This window comes from Bactrocera dorsalis, chromosome 2, assembly GCF_023373825.1.
Source record: "Bactrocera dorsalis isolate Fly_Bdor chromosome 2, ASM2337382v1, whole genome shotgun sequence".
Classification (NCBI taxonomy): Eukaryota; Metazoa; Arthropoda; class Insecta; order Diptera; family Tephritidae; genus Bactrocera; species Bactrocera dorsalis.
In genome coordinates, this window is record NC_064304.1 from 39297311 (window position 1) to 39317046 (window position 19736).

At 37.0% G+C, this 19736-nt stretch overlaps 1 protein-coding gene across 6 annotated transcripts in view; it reads left to right on the plus strand.

Annotated features, from left to right (window-relative positions):
• The window catches only part of LOC105222126 (tyrosine-protein phosphatase 99A), a 508627-nt gene that overhangs the window by 234910 nt on the left and 253981 nt on the right, over nucleotides 1-19736 (plus strand). For all 6 annotated transcript variants that reach the window (XM_049450359.1, XM_049450360.1, XM_049450355.1 and 3 more), the window contains exons 6-7: nucleotides 10238-10419; nucleotides 18264-18445. In XM_049450359.1, coding sequence (XP_049306316.1) covers nucleotides 10238-10419; nucleotides 18264-18445 — 364 coding nt within the window. The remainder of the gene's footprint in view (nucleotides 1-10237; nucleotides 10420-18263; nucleotides 18446-19736) is intronic.

A 19736-nucleotide genomic window follows, 5' to 3' on the forward strand; every position in this document is an offset into this window, starting at 1 on the left:
CTAACAGCATTTTTTACACTTCCGCACAATTGCATGGTGCACACCTCGTCTTCCACACTCACACTCACTCACACACACATGCATTCATTTTTGCATTCAACAGTTTCAGATGCGCGCAGCCATATACACGTAATGTGCTGGCATTTGTATGCAACAGAAAGTGTATTGCATGCAACAGCATAGCGGCTTGATAACTGTATAGCTATGCAAACGATGAGTGAGCACCACGATATTGAAGGCACTGCGCAGTCACTCAGGCATGCAAACATACCTCCTCCCCCGCCACACTATACGCTAGCAGCACTTTAATCATTGCCTGCATACATTTAGGCGCTGCCGAGTAACTCAGTTGCAACTTGCAACACACATTTGTTGCAATTTAATGCTGCGGCAGAAGCAGCAGCTTCCCTAGAGACGCTGAAGCGAAACCATAAAAAGTAGTACAAAATACAAAAACAACAAGAAAATCGTTGTATTATCATTAAAGTTGATAGCGGGAGTTTGCGATAGCTGTTGCACCCGCCTGTCAACACGCTGCAAGCAAGTATGTGTGTGTGTGTGTGTGTGCAGCTAAGAGCTTCCGCCAATCCATCAACGACGCTACATCATCAGTTCAGTGTACCAGCGGCGACATTGGCGACATCAGCGTCATACGCCATCATCAGTTGTATCAGCAGCTAACGTGATGACTTTCATTTTAATTAATATGTTCAGCTATGTTGCGCTGGAGGCTGCGGGTGGGGCCGTAGCAGTGGCGTAGATGCAAAAATCGTACAAAATTGTGTGTGTGTGTGTGTGTAGGTTTCGGTGTGCATTCGTTTTGTATGTCACTGTGCCAAGCGCCCAAACAAATGTAGTATGATGGCAACCCTGTGGGAAAAGATTAAGCTGTTGTTGTTGCTTGCGTACATATTTTAATAAAAATGCTGATACCTCAAATGTTTTTTTTTCTTTTTCTTAATTTTTCATTTTTTACTTGTATGTTAAATTCAAAATTTTCTGTAAAACTCAAATTTTCTCTTCATTTGTACTCGATTCATATTATTTTGTCGAAAACAGTGCTTTTGATTTCTATCTGAAAATTTGGTGTTGGTGCCTGCATTACAGCGCAATTACCTTCATATATTAAAGCGAAGCGAAAATAACCATAAAATCATAACTGTTTGAAAAGCATTAACTTTAGCTATACATTAATTGCCTAATTGTTTATAAGAGAGCTCTTAATTAGTAGATGGCGGCTTAAGGTTTTACTTAGTGTATGCCTAAATTTCTATGCGGACAAAATTTGAAGAAATACTGCGGTCAAAATTGAATATTACTAATTTTTGGAAAACGTTCCAATTTGAGTCAATTAAGTTTTTGTTCATATACGCTCAATTAAGCTTGCACAATTAATATAACTATAATCTAAATCGATACTATTAGTTTTTTAAAAAAGTTTAAAATTGAGTCAATTAAGTTTTTTTTCATATCCGCTCAATTAAGCTTGAAGACTTAATATAGCTTTAGTCTAAATCGAAAATTATGAATTTCTGAAAAAAAAATGTATTAGTCAATTAACATTGCGTCTAAAAAACTGGATTAAGCCAGCATATTAAGTATAATTATAGCTTAAATCGAGTATTATTAATATTTGAATTTTTATACTCTCGCAACAGAGTTGCTAAAGAGAGTATTATAGTTTTGTTCACATAACGGTTGTTTGTAAGTCCTAAAACTAAAAGAGCCAGATATAGGGTTACATATACCAAAGTGATCAGGGTGACGAGTAGAGTTGAAATCCGGATGTCTGTCTGTCCGTCCGTCGGTCCGTCCGTCCGTGCAAGCTGTAACTTGAGTAAAAATTGAGATATCATGATGAAACTTGGTACACGTATTTCTTGGCTCCATAAGAAGGTTAAGTTCGAAGATGGGCAAAATCGGCCGACTGCCACGCCCACAAAATGGCGGAAACCGAAAACCTATAAAATGTCATAACTAAGCCATAAATAAAGATATTAAAGTGAAATTTAGCACAAAAGATCGCATTAGGGAGGGACATATTTGGACGTAATTTTGTTCACATAACGGTTGTTTGTAAGTCCTAAAACTAAAAGAGTCAGATATAGGGTTATATATACCAAAGTGATCAGGGTGACGAGTAGAGTTGAAATCCGGATGTCTGTCTGTCCGTCCGTCTGTCCGTCCGTCCGTCCGTGCAAGCTGTAACTTGAGTAAAAATTGAGATATCATGATGAAACTTGGTAAACGTATTTCTTGGCTCCATAAGAAGGTTAAGTTCGAAGATGGGCAAAATCGGCCCACTGCCACGCCCACAAAATGGCGGAAACCGAAAACCTATAAAGTGTCATAACTAAGCCATAAATAAAGATATTAAAGTGAAATTTGGCACAAAGGATTCCATTAGGGAGGAGCATAGTTGGAAGTAATTTTTTTGGAAAAGTGGGCGTGGCCCCGCCTCCTACTAAGTTTTTTGTACATATCTCGGAAACTACTATAGCTATGTCAACCAAACTCTATAAAGTCGTTTCCTTCCGGCATTTCCATATAGGGTTCAAAAATGGAAGAAATCGGATAATAAGCACGCCCACCTCCCATACAAAGGTTGTGTTGAAAATCACTAAAAGTGCGTTACCCGACTAACAAAAAACGTCAGAAACACAAAATTTTACGGAAAAAATGGCAGAAGGAAGCTGCACCCAGGCTTTTTTTAAAAATTAAAAATGGGCGTGGCGTCGCCCACTTATGGACCAAAAACCATAACTCAGGAACTACTCGACCGATTTCAATGAAATTCGGTATATAATATTTTCTTAACACCCTGGTGATATGTACGAAATATGGGTGAAATCGGTTTACAACCACGCCTTCTTCCAATATAACGCTATTTTGAATTCCATCTGATGCCTTCTCTGTATAATAACGGGTGATTTTTTTGAGGTTAGGATTTTCATGCATTAGTATTTGACAGATCACGTGGGATTTCAGACATGGTGTCAAAGAGAAAGATGCTCAGTATGCTTTGACATTTCATCATGAATAGACTTACTAACGAGCAACGCTTGCAAATCATTGAATTTTATTACCAAAATCAGTGTTCGGTTCGAAATGTGAAAATCCGCTTTTTTATCGACAAATTTTGTTCAGCGATGAGGCTCATTTCTGGTTGAATGGCTACGTAAATAAGCAAAATTGCCGCATTTGGGGTGAAGAGCAACCAGAAGCCGTTCAAGAACTGCCCATGCATCCCGAAAAATGCACTGTTTGGTGTGGTTTGTACGCTGGTGGAATCATTGGACCGTATTTTTTCAAAGATGCTGTTGGACGCAACGTTACGGTGAATGGCGATCGCTATCGTTCGATGCTAACAAACTTTTTGTTGCCAAAAATGGAAGAACTGAACTTGGTTGACATGTGGTTTCAACAAGATGGCGCTACATGCCACACAGCTCGCGATTCTATGGCCATTTTGAGGGAAAACTTCGGACAACAATTCATCTCAAGAAATGGACCCGTAAGTTGGCCACCAAGATCATGCGATTTAACGCCTTTAGACTATTTTTTGTGGGGCTACGTCAAGTCTAAAGTCTACAGAAATAAGCCAGCAACTATTCCAGCTTTGGAAGACAACATTTCCGAAGAAATTCGGGCTATTCCGGCCGAAATGCTCGAAAAAGTTGCCCAAAATTGGACTTTCCGAATGGACCACCTAAGACGCAGCCGCGGTCAACATTTAAATGAAATTATCTTCAAAAAGTAAATGTCATGAACCAATCTAACGTTTCAAATAAATAACCGATGAGATTTTGCAAATTTTATGCGTTTTTTTTTAAAAAAAAGTTATCAAGCTCTTAAAAAATCACCCTTTATATACATTAGGAACCAATGATGATAGCGGAATAAAACTTTATAAAACTGTATTTGAGCTGAGATATCCCTTGTGGAAAAATTGTCGTGATCGGACTATAACTTTTCAAGGTCCCTGATATCGAACACGAAGAACTCAGTGTCTAACCTAACCTAACCTAACCTAACTTAACCTAATTTTTCACCGAAAATATCGGTAAATCTCTCGGAATTTAATTCTAATCAATTTTACAGCAAAATAAAAAAATATGTAAATGACGGATAATGAAATCTCGATTATCACTTTATCATGCGAGAGTATAAAATGTTCGGTGACACCCGAACTTACCCCTTCCTTAGCTGTTTCTTCTTTAATTTAGTCAATGAAATTTTTATTTACTTACGTTCAACATGCAAAATTAGCAATACTGCAATCTTAATCGTATTTTTTATTATTATTTTTTTTTTTTTAATTGAGTCAATTAAATATGTATCCACTCAATTAAGCTCAAATAATTAGCCCGGTATTATGCCTTCGATTTTTTTTTTAGTTTTATAATATTTTTTAATTGAGTCAATTAAATATGTGTTCATATCCAATCAATTAAGATTAGAAAATTACAGCCAAAAAGGGAAATTACAATTGTTTGAAAAAAAAAACTGAGTCAACTAAATTTTTGTTCACATGCACTCTATTAAACATGCACAATTAGCGTAACTTTAGTGTAAATCGAGTATTATTAATGCTTACATTTGTTTTTAATTGAGGCAATTAAGTTTGCGTTTATATACTTAATTGAGCCGCACAATTTGTATAATTTGCACAAATATAGTCTGTATAGAATATTATTTGTTAAAAAAATATATATGTAAATTGAGTCAATTAATTTTTTGTTCTGATAGACTAAAGTAAGTCTGCATAATTAGTATCAGAAAATAAAATAAATGGGATTAGTTCATTCTCAAACAAAAGCAGTGAAGAATATTAGTATTTTTACTGCAAATCTTAAAGCGATACAATTTTAATTAGACTTGTGTTTATAACATTAATCCTATTGCAAATTTTGTTCAATTAGTTGTGTCAACTGTTTTTAATAGTTTTGGAAAGCTGCTAGAAATTCAACTATAACAATAGTACCATGAAATTATTAATGAATTTTTTTCTCTTATCACTGAAGACATGGTTGATTGTATCATAAGAGTGCTAAATAAATACTAATTGGCAAGCAATTAACAATTTTGCTTTAAGCTTATAATAGAAGCCAAAATTGTTGAAATTTTCCAATTGAGCTTACGTATAGCTATAGTTGATCTTTATAAATTCAGCTTAGATTTCTTATAAAACAATTATGTGTATACATATGTTCTCACTAGCTCTCAGCTCCTTATTTAAATTGAAAATTTCCAACGCTCTTCAAGTCAATGCCACCATGAGACCGGATTTCATACACAAATAGCTTAAGCATAATAAAGAGCTCGCATATGTAGGCTGCAAAATAAGAAGAAAAAGATGAAGGCAAAGCAAAATGAGTAAAGTATTCAATTCGCCAGTAAAAGTAAATACAAAATAAGAAATGTTTCGTGGCGTGCATTTTTCGGCATGTTGCAGCATTGTAACTCAACCTATTTATGCACTCAAGCGCCAATAATAATGTTGCATTGGCATGAGGATATGCAGGCATATTTTAGACTTTCAAACAGACATCTTTATAAGGTTTGGTTTAAGCCGATATGTGGGACATAAACAAGCTGGCGTCTATGATTTAGGAAACACTAACAATAAGGGCATTTACGGTTGAATAACCAGCTGGGCATAGCCAAATATAAATATTTATATAGACTGAGGTTATAAATAACTACAAAACGTTGCGAAAATTGTGTTGTTTAAAATACGATATTTTTACTGTTAGTAATAGCATAATAAAATGATAAGAGAGCTAGGAATCTATGAAATACTGTCAAAATAATGGACCAACTGAAAATTTTATTTTCCTATATTATTTCCCTGCTGATCCACAACCAACTTTTACATAAATTCCACGTTGCCATTTTTCTATTAAAATTAAAGGGTCTTGACAGATTATTGGCAAAATATCACGCGTTTAATATTATTAAAAAAGTTTCTGAAAAATTGTTTATTTCGATTATAATAATATACTAGTAAGCAGAAGTATACATCCAGGCGCGTTGTTATTTTGAACATATGATCTAGCAAAGTTCCAAACCCATTCTCTTTGGAATGATAATCCTAAACATATGCTAAAAAACAACGAAATGACATCAGAGACCGAATGTCTTAACTCCTGTAAGAGAAAAATAGCAGGGCGCGTCCCATAAGCTGTGTAAGCTGTACTCCCTTAGCGACTTTCATAATAGTAAACAATTGGGTTACTAACTGCATACTAATAGACCGAGAAGAAATTTTGACAAATAAAATGAGTGTGTTTGCTCACGATTCCTTAGGTGCTACTATTTAGATCGCAATGGATATAGCGTAAAAAAATTTAACTGCTTCAACTCATTTCGCAAATTTTGTGGAAAGTATGCAGTAGCGAAAACTTTCAGTCATAATGTTCAGATTATAATATTTGAGTAGTCTACATTTAGGCTCATGAAAAATAAGTTTAATTAGAAATCATGTAGTCGATCTTCAGCTGTATGATTAACTTTGACCAAATAAATCCTCATCTAAAAGTGTTCTTTTCTCCATTCAAAAGCGAGCAAATGTCTGCTGACATGAAAAACTTTGTACAATGACTGCTTTTACTTCATGAATTTTATTAATTATTAATTAAGTGCATTTAAAAAAATTCGGAAATCCTTAATCACTCTGAAAGCTTCTTATGACGGCATGAAATTTTATAGACGGATCATCAAACAAAGAAAAACAAAAACCACAAATAGTGAACTGAAACGCTCAAGCTTTTATCAAACACAATTTAAGCAATAACAACAATAAAACTAGAGAAAGATATAAAAACAGTTAAGCTGGCTTGAAAGCATCACAAGAGTGCTAGCGCGCCTGTCAATATGCTATATACATGCTGCAATCAGTTGGTACATAATGCAAGCTGTAGGTCCCAGCATATTTTAAAGCCGACTCAAAGTAGAAAAAATATAGAATTAAAGTAAAATAATTAACAAAAAATTATAATAGCAGCTTTACCTCCACTAGCAATGCATTGCATGTAAGTCACTCACATTTGTGGATGAATGGTGTCGGCTTTTCATGGCAAAGCCATTAAATATATGTATATGTATGTAGGTATACTCTTACCAAATCATTCCTCCAGCTGATGCTCTAAAAACTTTGTGGTTATCATACTAACCGAAAATCGTAAATAGCTTTTCATGACTAAAAATTTTCAAGCATTAGGGATGTACTAATAATTATGTAATTTAATATATACTGTGGGCAACAAATAGTAAGACTTTTTAATTTAAATTTCGCATGAAAACGCATTCGTCGAAATTTTTTTTCGAGGTTGGTATGACCGTCAGTGACATCTGTGCAAAATGTCAAGTTAAAGTAATTATTAGTATTTGGTGTACGCTTGCCTTTCTGCAATACATAAAGTGCATTCGCCGACTTTTACGATGAGTGAAATTATTTAAGAAAGAAGTTCCATTAAATTTTGTATGCGGAATCAATTTTCTGCTGCCAAAAGTTCAGAATATTGGAAAAGGATAATTGTTTGTCGCGAGCTTTTGATCGGCATAAATTTTCGAAGAGGGTCGAGAACGGCCTTCAACATCAACATGTCAATATAATAAAGGAATTGTTGCTTGAGAATTAACGATGAACAGTCAGAGATCTTACTGGCATCGTTGAAATTTTGGAAGGGTCAGTGAAAAACATTGTGACATATTATTTGGGTCTAAAAAACGTTAACGTTTAATTTTGTACATTTTATTTAAAATTTTTAAACATTAGAGTCATTGTAACTTTTTTTAAAATATCTGTGCTAGACATTTTCGATATAGTTTGCTGGTAGACAATTTAAGTATGATAAAATTAATTTTTAATTTTTTTCTAAATTAAATTTTTTTGGAAAAATCAAAAAACTTGTTGTATTGCAATTTAATTTTATTTATTTGTAAAAACATTATTATTTTTTATTTCTTATATTAAGCCTTTATTATATTTTTTGTTGATTAAAAAACCAACCACCCTTATGTCCATTATGTGACTTCGAATAAATCCTACGCGCATGTAAATGTCGCCAACGTTATCGCCCACGGCTTTGTTATTGCTACTTGCAGCTCTCTCACCTCCCGCACATAGCGACCCGTTATTCAAAAAGTCCAAATATTTTCATATTAGTCACACATATACATATACCCGACATACATATCGTCACCTGAAATGCAAAATAACGTATCATCAAAAAATTCGAAATTGAGTGTCTCATTGATTACGCTTCACTACTTCAAATTATATACATAATATTAAATATGTTCAACATTTTCTGGTTCTGCGGTCATATATAAACCAGTTTTAACCAATATTAATATTTTGTTTCACTCATGTTCCATTTTATTCCGTGTTTCATTCATGCCACTGTAAATTTCTGAAAATGTTGTTACGTTAATTTGCATTTCAGGTGACGATATATACAATATGAAAGTGGCAAAAGAAAAATTAAATAATTATAAAAGCAGGTTATTCAGCAAAGCTTATTACGCAGACACATTCATACACGTGCGCATGTGTGCGTGGTAGTGCCTCCAAGCGCGGGTGTGTGTGTGTTTCTGTGTGTGTTTTGATTTCATTCAAAATTATTGCATTCACTGTTGGCGTCACTTATTACTAAATGCACCGAGTCACTCGCTGCTTTCATGCACCCACACATGCACACATACACACACAAATACACATGCATTTGCTTTGATAACATATTTTAATGGAATTTATTATTTTCATGCTCTAGCTCGCGTATAAGTTTATTTAAATGCGGGTTTGTGAGCGTTTGCATGGGTATGGGTGTGTGTGTGTTTTGACCACACATGCGTATTAAAAATTGTATTCACTCGCATAATACACTCGACGCTTAATTCACTTTGATGCTGTGGACATGTTGATATTCTTTTATAAGTTTATTGCTTTTATGAAATCCGCGCGCAGACATTTCCATTGAATTTGCAAGCAAATTTTTATTTGATTTTCTTCTGAAAGCGCAACTTTTTGAATTAGTCATAAGCGTTCGTTTTATGGTCTAATAACGGTACATAATGCATTAACATAATAATCGCTGCATAATAAAAATATTTTATTTATATAATAAGCAAATTAGTGGCTTTATAGAAATTAATTTTTAATCTCATTTCAATTTCATTTGACAAAGAAGAAAAAATTCGAATGAAAAACATTATCACCGCGCAACAATTTCTTTTTTTTTAAGTGTGGGCAGTAATGAAATGCTCACAAAAACTTGACTAAATCAGTTGCTTTCATTAAAAAGGGAGATAATAATTTATAAAAAATGTTCATAATTATATAAAGTTTAATTTATTACTATTTTTCATACAAAAAAATTTCATAACAATTGCAGTATACATTGATAAATAAGAAAAACGATAACGACGATGGCAATGTAGCTATAATACCCTTTACAAATAGGTACAAAAGATTCCTTTTAAGAATTTCTTTCTTATCATTCAGTTTGTAGGACAGCTATATGCTGAACAATATATTCAGAATTGGCAACATTGCCTTGGTGAATAATCCATTCCAAATTTCTTGAAAATATCTCGTTGAATTGAAAAGTTTCCATGCACTTAATTTTAATCGATCAGATTATATAATATGACAGCTATATGCTTTAGTGAGACTTCCTCATTGCTTTGGAGAATAACCCATACCGAATTTCTTGAAGATATCTCGCTAAATGAATGATTTCCCCATACAATTACTTGAATACTATCGCTTAATTTGTATGACATCTGTATGCTATAGTCGACCGATATCGTCAGATCCGACAAATGAGCAGCTTCTTAGAAAAAAAAGCAAAATTCCAGTATAATATCTCGAAAGCTTAGGAGCTGGCTTGCGGTTATACAGGCATACAGGCAGACAAAGCTAAATCAAATCAGCTCACCATACTGATCATTTGTACATACATAGATATATATACATTCTGGGTATTACAAACTTCATAGCACACTTAATAAACCCTATTCAGGCTATGAAAATATTAGCAAGAACTGTCAATGTTGACTGACATTTTTATATACAGTGTAAACAATATACTCATCTCTTTAAAGCTTGATATAACACAAAATCACAAAACTGATCGTAATGCAAAGAAATGCCTCCAAAGCAGATGAATTACCTTACCAAATATTCTTTAACAAAAGAATAACCAAACAAATTTTATTTTTTTTTTTTCAGAGTCGGTGAGAATGGACCTTGGGATCAAGTACCCCAAATTTTAACCAAATCAAATCAGACATCATATCAAGTCACCGCGCTAATACCCTTCACCGTTTATAGCTTTCGCTTGCTGGCGGTGAATAAGTTGGGTATAAGCGCACCGTCCAAGGAATCCTACTACATTGTCACACTGCGCGAGGGTGAGTACATTTATTAATAAACCGAGTTTTATTGGAAACTAATTTGCAACAAATGATATGTGTCATTATAATATTAAAACTAGATGTAAAGAATTGAAACACTGTACACCATGGAACCAAAAATTTCGGTTTTTAATATAGCAACTTTTTCATATGACTTTGACAACTTATGTTCGTAAAGATCTTTAGCTTTTAGTTCATCTCCTTTTGGACAATGTCGTGTAAGACTCTGGACTAAAAGAATCTTGCCGTGGCACAAAAGCGCGTCGTCCACCAGCGTTTGCTAAGCGCACGTGAGGTCCAAGGGTCAGGACTAGATCGCACGACGCCTATAGTGATCCATTTTGGTCCCATTCCAAGAGTGCCCCCTCCTCCTGGCTAGTATTTAAAATACTGCCAACCTGAAGCAATAACGTTTTCCCGTCTTTCTAGGAGTTTGTGGACTACATCCTAAAAATACATATCCGGCTTTTCGACCAAAAATGAATCAAGCTAATTTTTGATACAAAGTTCTCATGTCATCGTATTCAACTTAAGTCATTGTGCATAGACCAGAAAGAGGGTTAGTCAGAAGGGGCACGAAGTGGGTTTTAAGGATGGTGATACCAAAATTCATAAAGCAAGCCCTTCTGATCCCACCAGACACAGAATATTACCTTGGCGTAATGGATATACGGCTTTTTCGTTGATTAAGCTGGTTGTTCAGGGTTCAAATATGATTTTGTACATTTCGTTGTCCTAGTGGATCCGAATTTTATTACCAGTCTCAGATCGATGCAAAAGCTTCTTCTTTTATATCCTAGACGTTACATTATTGAGATACAGAATTGTCTTTTAACGTGTCCTGTCTTCCAATTCTTCTAACGGGTGATTTTTTTGAGGTTAGGATTTTCATGCATTAGTATTTGACAGATCACGTGGGATTTCAGACATGGTGTCAAAGAGAAAGATGCTCAGTATGCTTTGACATTTCATCATGAATAGACTTACTAACGAGCAACGCTTGCAAATCATTGAATTTTATTACCAAAATCAGTGTTCGGTTCTTTTCTTTTTTATCGACAAATTTTGTTCAGCGATGAGGCTCATTTCTGGTTGAATGGCTACGTAAATAAGCAAAATTGCCGCATTTGGGGTGAAGAGCAACCAGAAGCCGTTCAAGAACTGCCCATGCATCCCGAAAAATGCACTGTTTGGTGTGGTTTGTACGCTGGTGGAATCATTGGACCGTATTTTTTCAAAGATGCTGTTGGACGCAACGTTACGGTGAATGGCGATCGCTATCGTTCGATGCTAACAAACTTTTTGTTGCCAAAAATGGAAGAACTGAACTTGGTTGACATGTGGTTTCAACAAGATGGCGCTACATGCCACACAGCTCGCGATTCTATGGCCATTTTGAGGGAAAACTTCGGACAACAATTCATCTCAAGAAATGGACCCGTAAGTTGGCCACCAAGATCATGCGATTTAACGCCTTTAGACTATTTTTTGTGGGGCTACGTCAAGTCTAAAGTCTACAGAAATAAGCCAGCAACTATTCCAGCTTTGGAAGACAACATTTCCGAAGAAATTCGGGCTATTCCGGCCGAAATGCTCGAAAAAGTTGCCCAAAATTGGACTTTCCGAATGGACCACCTAAGACGCAGCCGCGGTCAACATTTAAATGAAATTATCTTCAAAAAGTAAATGTCATGAACCAATCTAACGTTTCAAATAAAGAACCGATGAGATTTTGCAAATTTTATGCGTTTTTTTTTTAAAAAAAGTTATCAAGCTCTTAAAAAATCACCCTTTATTATCAGTTATCAAAATAGTCTTGCGGTATTTTCGCTAGTTAGCGCAGAAAGCGCGTAGTTCTAGTTTTATTCGTCGCATCGGGTCATGCTATACCTTTATGGAAAGCTAATTTCACGCGCTAACACGTGTTTGATTGATTGTCGTTTCTTTTAAGTCGTTCGTGAGTTATAACGTCGCAAACATGGAGCAAAATAAAGAGAAAATACGGCATATTTTACAGTACTACTACGATAAAAGCAAAAATGCATCTCAAGCCGCCAATAAAATTTGTGCAGTTTATGGACCAGATACAGTTTCCATTTCCACCGCACAACGATGGTTTCAAGGTTTTCGTTCGGGTGTAGAGATGGTCGAAGATGCGCCACGCTCCGGAAGGCCTGTCGTCGAAAATTGCGATAAAATCGCTGAATTGGTCGAAAGAGACCGGCATAGTAGCAGCGGTAGCATCGGTCAAGAGCTGGACATGAGTCATCAAAAATTCATTTCAATTTCAATAAAAAAAAATTCAATAAAATTACCGCAAGACTTTTTTGACAACCCAATATTATGTAAAAATAGTAAGACTTTGCTTATAATTTTAAAATTCTGAATTTATTTTTAATTTAACCTTCAAAATAATGCCCCTTGACCCCAATACAGTCGTGCCAACGTCTTTTCCAATTCTCGAAACAGTCGTTAAATTTCTGGAATAGCCTTCAATAGCCTTTAATGTCTCCAATTGACTCAGAGCTGTTTCCCCAAAGCAGTATTCTTTGCTGACAGTTTGCCTGGTCGGAAGGAATTCGGCGTGCACGACTTCTCAATAGTCGAAAAAATGTCAACATAATCTTGGTTTTTTACATTCTTTGACGTAGTTTTTTTCGGCTTCAGCTCACCTTTCCCACGATATTCGGCCAATTGATCATCTGTTTCCGGGTTGCAAGGATAGTTTCCCGACTCATCGCTAGTAATAATGCGTTTCATGACGTCCTGGTAGTCAGAAAGCATTACTTTACGGATGTTAATTCGACGTAATTTTTTAAAAAAATTTCAACGAATGAGTTTAAGATCGAAATTTAAATTAAAAAGTTGTATTATTTTTTACCCACAGTAGTAGGTTAACCAATTTTCTTGCTTTTGATTGTATCCTTCTGCTTTTAACGTTTCAAATTGACTCTTTGAGTTACTCCCAAGGGTTTCGTTTATTCATTAACTAATTCACCAGTAGCCCAAGGTTGAAAAAATGTTAAGACGATTATACCACAAACTTGTTAAGAATGAATTAGGTAGAGGAACACCTACCCAAAAAGCCTGATAGAGGTTCACCAGCGCTTCTTTACCTATGCAAATTTAGAAACAGAACAAGTAGTAGCAAATTTTCATAAACTACGGAGCTACATGAAAGCACAAGCAATTAGCTTTCAGCGCTATGCAATGAAAACATGACTTCGCAAATAATTTCGGGAATCGTTTGTACAAGCTTGACAGCAAGACAATTTCGTTGACTCCGGGACATTAATTGAGCAGCCAAACATTTAACAGTAACAAGTAACGACAAAGAGACACACGAATATGTTTTAAAAGAAAGTAACACTATACATATACAGATACATACATATACACATGCCTACGAGTATGCGGAAAAAGTGCAAAGGAGCTTGATGCTCGATGCAGTCATGGATGGCAGCAATAACTGTCAATTGGCGGCAAAAATCAACAATAAAAGCTAACAATGTAGCTGAAAAGCCACACACACAACACATATACATATATATATATATATTCGTGCATGTATGTGTGTTTGTATACAAAAGGGCAAATTTATCACCTGCGAACGCAGCGAATTGGCGAACATAAAGCGAAATGTTATGATTCAATGGAGTATGCTGCAATGCGCAGCAAATACACATGTGCCTTCATGTGTGCCTTCATGTGAGTGTATGTGTGTTTGTATACACTAAAATGACAACTCACTCGCCTAGCAACTCGAGGCAATAGTAAAGCTACAACAATATATTGCAGCTGCAATCGAAGTCACTCGCCAGTAAGTTGTCCACATGCCACAACAATAATAGCAACAACTACAACAATGATCACAACAACTACAACAATTATGACAGCAGCAGCAATAATGGCCGCAAACACTAAAGCAAGAGCATTGAAGCGTCATTAGCGTGTGACAGGCTCAACTGTCGTGACAAAAGCGGCAGAAGTGGCAACAACAAAGCTTTGGGAGCTCAGCAAGTATTCAGCTGTTGCTTGCCGCCTCCAACAGCAGCACACAAGCGCTGCAAGAAGTCGAAATATTTCGTGGATGTGTGCGTGTGTGACAGAATCTTGTGGTATTTAGTGGCACCACACACGCACACACACTCAAACGCACATACATGCCACACATGCTTGTGTAGCCATCTAATTCCAAAAACGACTCCTCACCTGGCGGCGAAATAACGGTTGTTTGATTCTGCTTGTGTTTGCAGTGTTCTTATACATTTTGGTTGTTGTTGTTGTTGTTGTTGTCTCTACTCACTATCTCCCACACGACCAGCATACTGTTGTCTGCCACCATCTTGAATTGCCAGCAAAACGTTCGTTTACGCTCTTTGCGGCTGCCACTTTGTCAACAATTAAGGTGTTCATTGTTGCCGCACACCGACACACCGACACACACTCACACACGCGCCCACGCACACATATGTATATGCACGCATGCCGGCGGTGTCCTCATGCACGCAACGTCAAGCAGTCAAGCACACAAATATTGCCACTGTTTGTCACTCAAATCCGTGTGCTCTTACGTCGGTGCGCGCTGTTGCTGTTGTTGTGCTGCTAGGTACTTGCCACAAGCATTTGTGTCAGTTGAATATGCCAAAATGAGCTTCCGTTTATTAGAAACGATGCAAATTACACACATATTTTCCCAAAAAGTTTCGGCTTTTGTGCTCACGCTTTCGACAAAGAAGAAGAAGAAGTAGAAGCATTCACACGCTCGTCGCTTCCTTTACATGTTGATACGATTGTGCGCTGTGTTGCTTTGTTTGGCCTTTGTATCGAGTTTAATTTGGAAAAAAGTTCATCTTGCTTGGAAATATCATTTGATACTTAGTGACCAAATTGAATTTTGCCTTCAGGAAATATTGAGTTTCCTCTCTCAATTGCTTTATGGATCTAAAAAGCAGCTTGGTCAATCAATCAATCAACGTGACTCCTTGTAGGGAAGTCAAACGTCGAACTCAAACAGGACACACTTATATTAAGTGAAGCACTGTGCGATGCAAGAGGAAGTAATCCAGAAAACTCTTTGTGTAAGTGCTTAGTGTTCCACTTCAACCCCTTTGTGGATTGTATTGATTGAGTTTGGGTCCTATAAATGCCATTTTGGTGATACAAGATGAGTATCGAAAAACAATAAACTTCACAAACTCTCTGAGCTCCTACACAATATATTGAAACATCTGAACCAGCTTCATCCGGACTGAAACAAAGCCTACTTTTTCACATATTTTAATGCAATTATTTATTATCGTCTTCAAAATAGGCTCCTTCAGACTAATAAAAGTCAAAACTTAATGCATTTTTCCAAATATTTTTTAGAAGCCTCGGTTGAAATTACCTTCAGTGATTTTTATTAATTTCCGTTTCGGCTTATTTTTTGAGTAGCGCTTGCTAAATTGTTGAAGTTTCAACATCATATTCCTCAAGTTACGTCTCGTCTGCCATAATGACGAGTTTGATCAATGCACGGTACTCAGCTACCCAAAACCTTAACCAGAATGTATAGAGTCAATCTACTTATAAATCACATTAAGATTTTCTGCTATCTGTATGGCGTTAACAGGTTGAGCTTCTCTGCTATCTCTCTCTCTCTGCTCTCCCTCTGATGTCAAGCACTGCTTTTCAATGGTAAAAATCGCCCTACCATTGCTTTCTTAAACGAAACTATTCGAGAACACCGCGGCCTATTGGCAAACGAGTTGAGGTGAATTAAATGCTTTTCACTCTTTTCAATCTGAGAACAAAATAATCACCTTAAATAATATTGGAGATGTTATTTGGAGGATGATGAGATTCTAGAAAAAATAAGCACTACGAGATTTGACAATTAAGTAATGAGACTGATTTTATTGCCGCGCTTGTGGTAAATCTGTGAATCTTGAAATTCCCTCTCTCTTTTTCCGGTGTCCCTCCCCTCTCCATTGATACGATGATTATTGCCTTTTTTGATGGCCTAGCCTGGAATCGTCTACAAAGAATTCGTTCCACCGGGGAAAACTGTGAATCAAGTCTACTATTGTCAAGTACTCGAAAGATTGCGAAAACGAGTCAACAGGGTGCGCCCAGACATCGCTCGTAACTGGATCCCTCATCACGACAACGCGCCGTGCCGCACGGCCCTCAGCGTGTCCCAGTATTTGGTCTCTAAAGGGATCGCCGTGTTGCAACAACCGCCTTATTCGTCCGACATGTCACCTGTGACTTTTTTTGTTTCCTAAAACAAAATCGGTGGTCAAAGGAACCCATTTTGAGTCGATTACGGACATCCAGGCGGCCGTGGCGAGGGTACTTGCGGACATCCCAGTCGAAGCTTTCAAGAAATATTACGAAGCATGGAAAACGCGCTGGAATCGCTGTATAGCTTCCCAAGAGGACGACTTTGAAGGGGATGGCAGAGTTGTACAATAATTTTCAAATATACGGTTTTTATTGAATCAGACTCATTACTTCATTGTCATACCTCATAGTTGACTTGCATTATTAATTTCTTTAAGGTCCGTTGAAATCAGTCGAGGCAACCAGAGTTTAGTGCAATTTGAAATCCAGATCACTACGAGCGTCTTGGAAGACAGTTGATTGAAACTCTGTATAAGGGATAATTACTTAGTTCAGGCGGTAACTAAAAGTACGTAAAGGTTCTCAATGTTGTATTATATAATACTATTTATACCAAGGTCTCAGCTGTTGCCAAATTTATTCGCGATTTGATGTGTCATATATTCCCACTAATCGAATTTAGTGCAAAAAAATTATGAGAGAGTCCCTGTAGAGATATTCTATCAAAGTCTCTCCCTTCCTCAACTACACAAAGTATCTGAACGAAAACCACTTCACAAACACTTTTAAGAAACTCCTTCACGCGGCGCACCTATAAGCAAAAGAAAATTCTTCATTAAAATGTATGCTTGTAAGAGGAAGAGAAAGAGATAGGGGAAGCGTGCACAGCATTATAGCAAGCTCAAGTCCAAATGAAGCTTATATAATAAAATAACTATCAAGCATCTTGAGCTTCAAGTAAATGCGGGCATATACATAAATGAGTTGATAGGGCAAGGGTGGGGAGAGTGGCACCATAAAATGCGCTTCAACTTGAAAACTCTACCAACAACCACGCCCACACTAAAAGAAAAGTAAGAGCTCGCGGTAACCAAATGAAGCATTCATTCACCGTCGCAATACATTCCCAAGGTAAAGCACGTGTAAGGGAAAGTGGTACAGGCCAATGGATAAAAATTGCAAATGAAAAAGTATTGCAGGCAGCAGGAAGTCAGTCACTCGCACTTCTGCCGACGTGTGCAAATTCGGAGGTGCGACACGAAAAACTACAGCGACGCCACGAAGAATACAAAATTATTTTAGGGAATATGCCAAGAATACGAAAATTGATACGAAACTGAGCAGATAAGGAAAAAAGCTTTAATGAAAAAGTTAAAATGTTTTCTGTACAGATATCTTTTATTTTGATGTTGCTGTAAAAATAAAGGAGTTTTGTTCATTGCTATTAAAGTAGAATTTGTTAACCACATCATTAATCGGTCGCTCCAGCAGACGTGCTGTTGCGACAGATTATTGACCATAAAAAGGAGTTTCTAATTATCGGGTATTCCAATTTTTCACTGTGTATGCATTTCATTTCAAATCTTGTAGACATATCGATTTTGTTTTTTATTTCTGAAATATTTCTTTTTTGGCCTAAATACTCTGTTTTCTTATTTTTTAAGTATTATGTCCAGTTCCTCTCCATTGTCATTTCATTATTGGCTAAACCCACTTCATTTTTTTCATTTCAGCTCCAACTGGCAAACCAATACCAACGACCGCCCACAATACCTCGTCCACATCGGTGTATATATCGTGGAAACCACCGCCAGCCGACACAATACTCGGCGAATTTCTCGGTTATCGCATAACATATCGACCACGAGATCGCAACGACACCAAAGAGATTTACATACGCGACAGCACCGTCGAGGTAAGTGGAATTTCTAAAATTCCCCATGAATATGGTTCGAATATTGACAAAAGGAACAAAATTGGATTAAACCGAAGAGAGCTTCATGAAATTTATTTGACGTAACCAAATGGTGTAGGCTATGCAACGCTGCGCTCAACGCGCTAAAGAGGCCTATCATTCAACCGCTAAATGTCAACCTTAGGTTAGGTTGTTGCTTTTCTCATAAAACACACAACCAACGAGCGACGACCGACGACCGAACAAATGTTTGCGTAGCATTTGTGTTTGGAGGCGTTGCGCTTTATTGTGGCTGCAGAATTGCCGACAACGCAAATGCGCGCGTGTATCACCGCTCACATCTCGTCACATTGGCTCGTTTATCACCTGTGCCGCCGGCACTTGCAAGCCGACAGACGGTAGGGCCGTGTTGTCAGCCGTGAATGTCATTTATTTTCATTTGATTGTCATTGTCGGTGTCACCGTTGGCTCCGTAGCCGTCGTCGTGTAAATATGTGACAGCCAACTAAAAGCGCGAACAAGGCATACCTCCACCGGTGCATCCCCTTGTTCCGAACAAAACTTTTTCAACTCTACCTACCTGGCGGCAATTGACCAGCAAGACCTTGCCTCGATGTCTTATACCCAGCAAGCTAACTAACCCATTCGGGTGTGTTACAGAGCCAAGTTATTCAAAGTCCCAAACCCAAAGTGTAAGATGATTCTATAGTATTTTCTTGCGTCCCTTCAAGTCTACAGTCCTGTCTTACTCTCTTTTATCGAGACTTGGACATATTTAATTACTTCTGGTTGGACAGCAAGGTTCCTTCAAATCTTCTAAATTTTATATATACAAACGTCGAGTGTTTATTGAGAAGTAAATAATTTACTAAGAAGTTAGCTGTCAGATCTTTTTCTTCTTTACTGGCGTTAACAACAGCGCGCCAGTCGTTTCTTCTTTTCGCTACGTGGCGCCAATTGAAGATTCCAAGCGAATCCAGGTCCTAATCCTGTTGGTCTTTATAATGGAGTGGAAGTCTTCTCCTTCCTCTGCTTCCCCCGGCGGGTACTGGGTCTAATTCTTTCAGAGTTGGAGTGTTTCGACGATTTGGACGACATGACCTAGCCAGCGTAGCCGCAGTCTTTTAATTCGCCGAACTATGTCAATATTGTCGTATATCTCATACGGCTCACCGTTCCATCGAATGGGATATTCGCCGTGGTCAACGCGCAAAGGACCATAAATCTTTCGCAGAGCTCTTTTCTCGAAAACTCGCAACATCGAATCATCAGATGTTGTCATCATCCATGC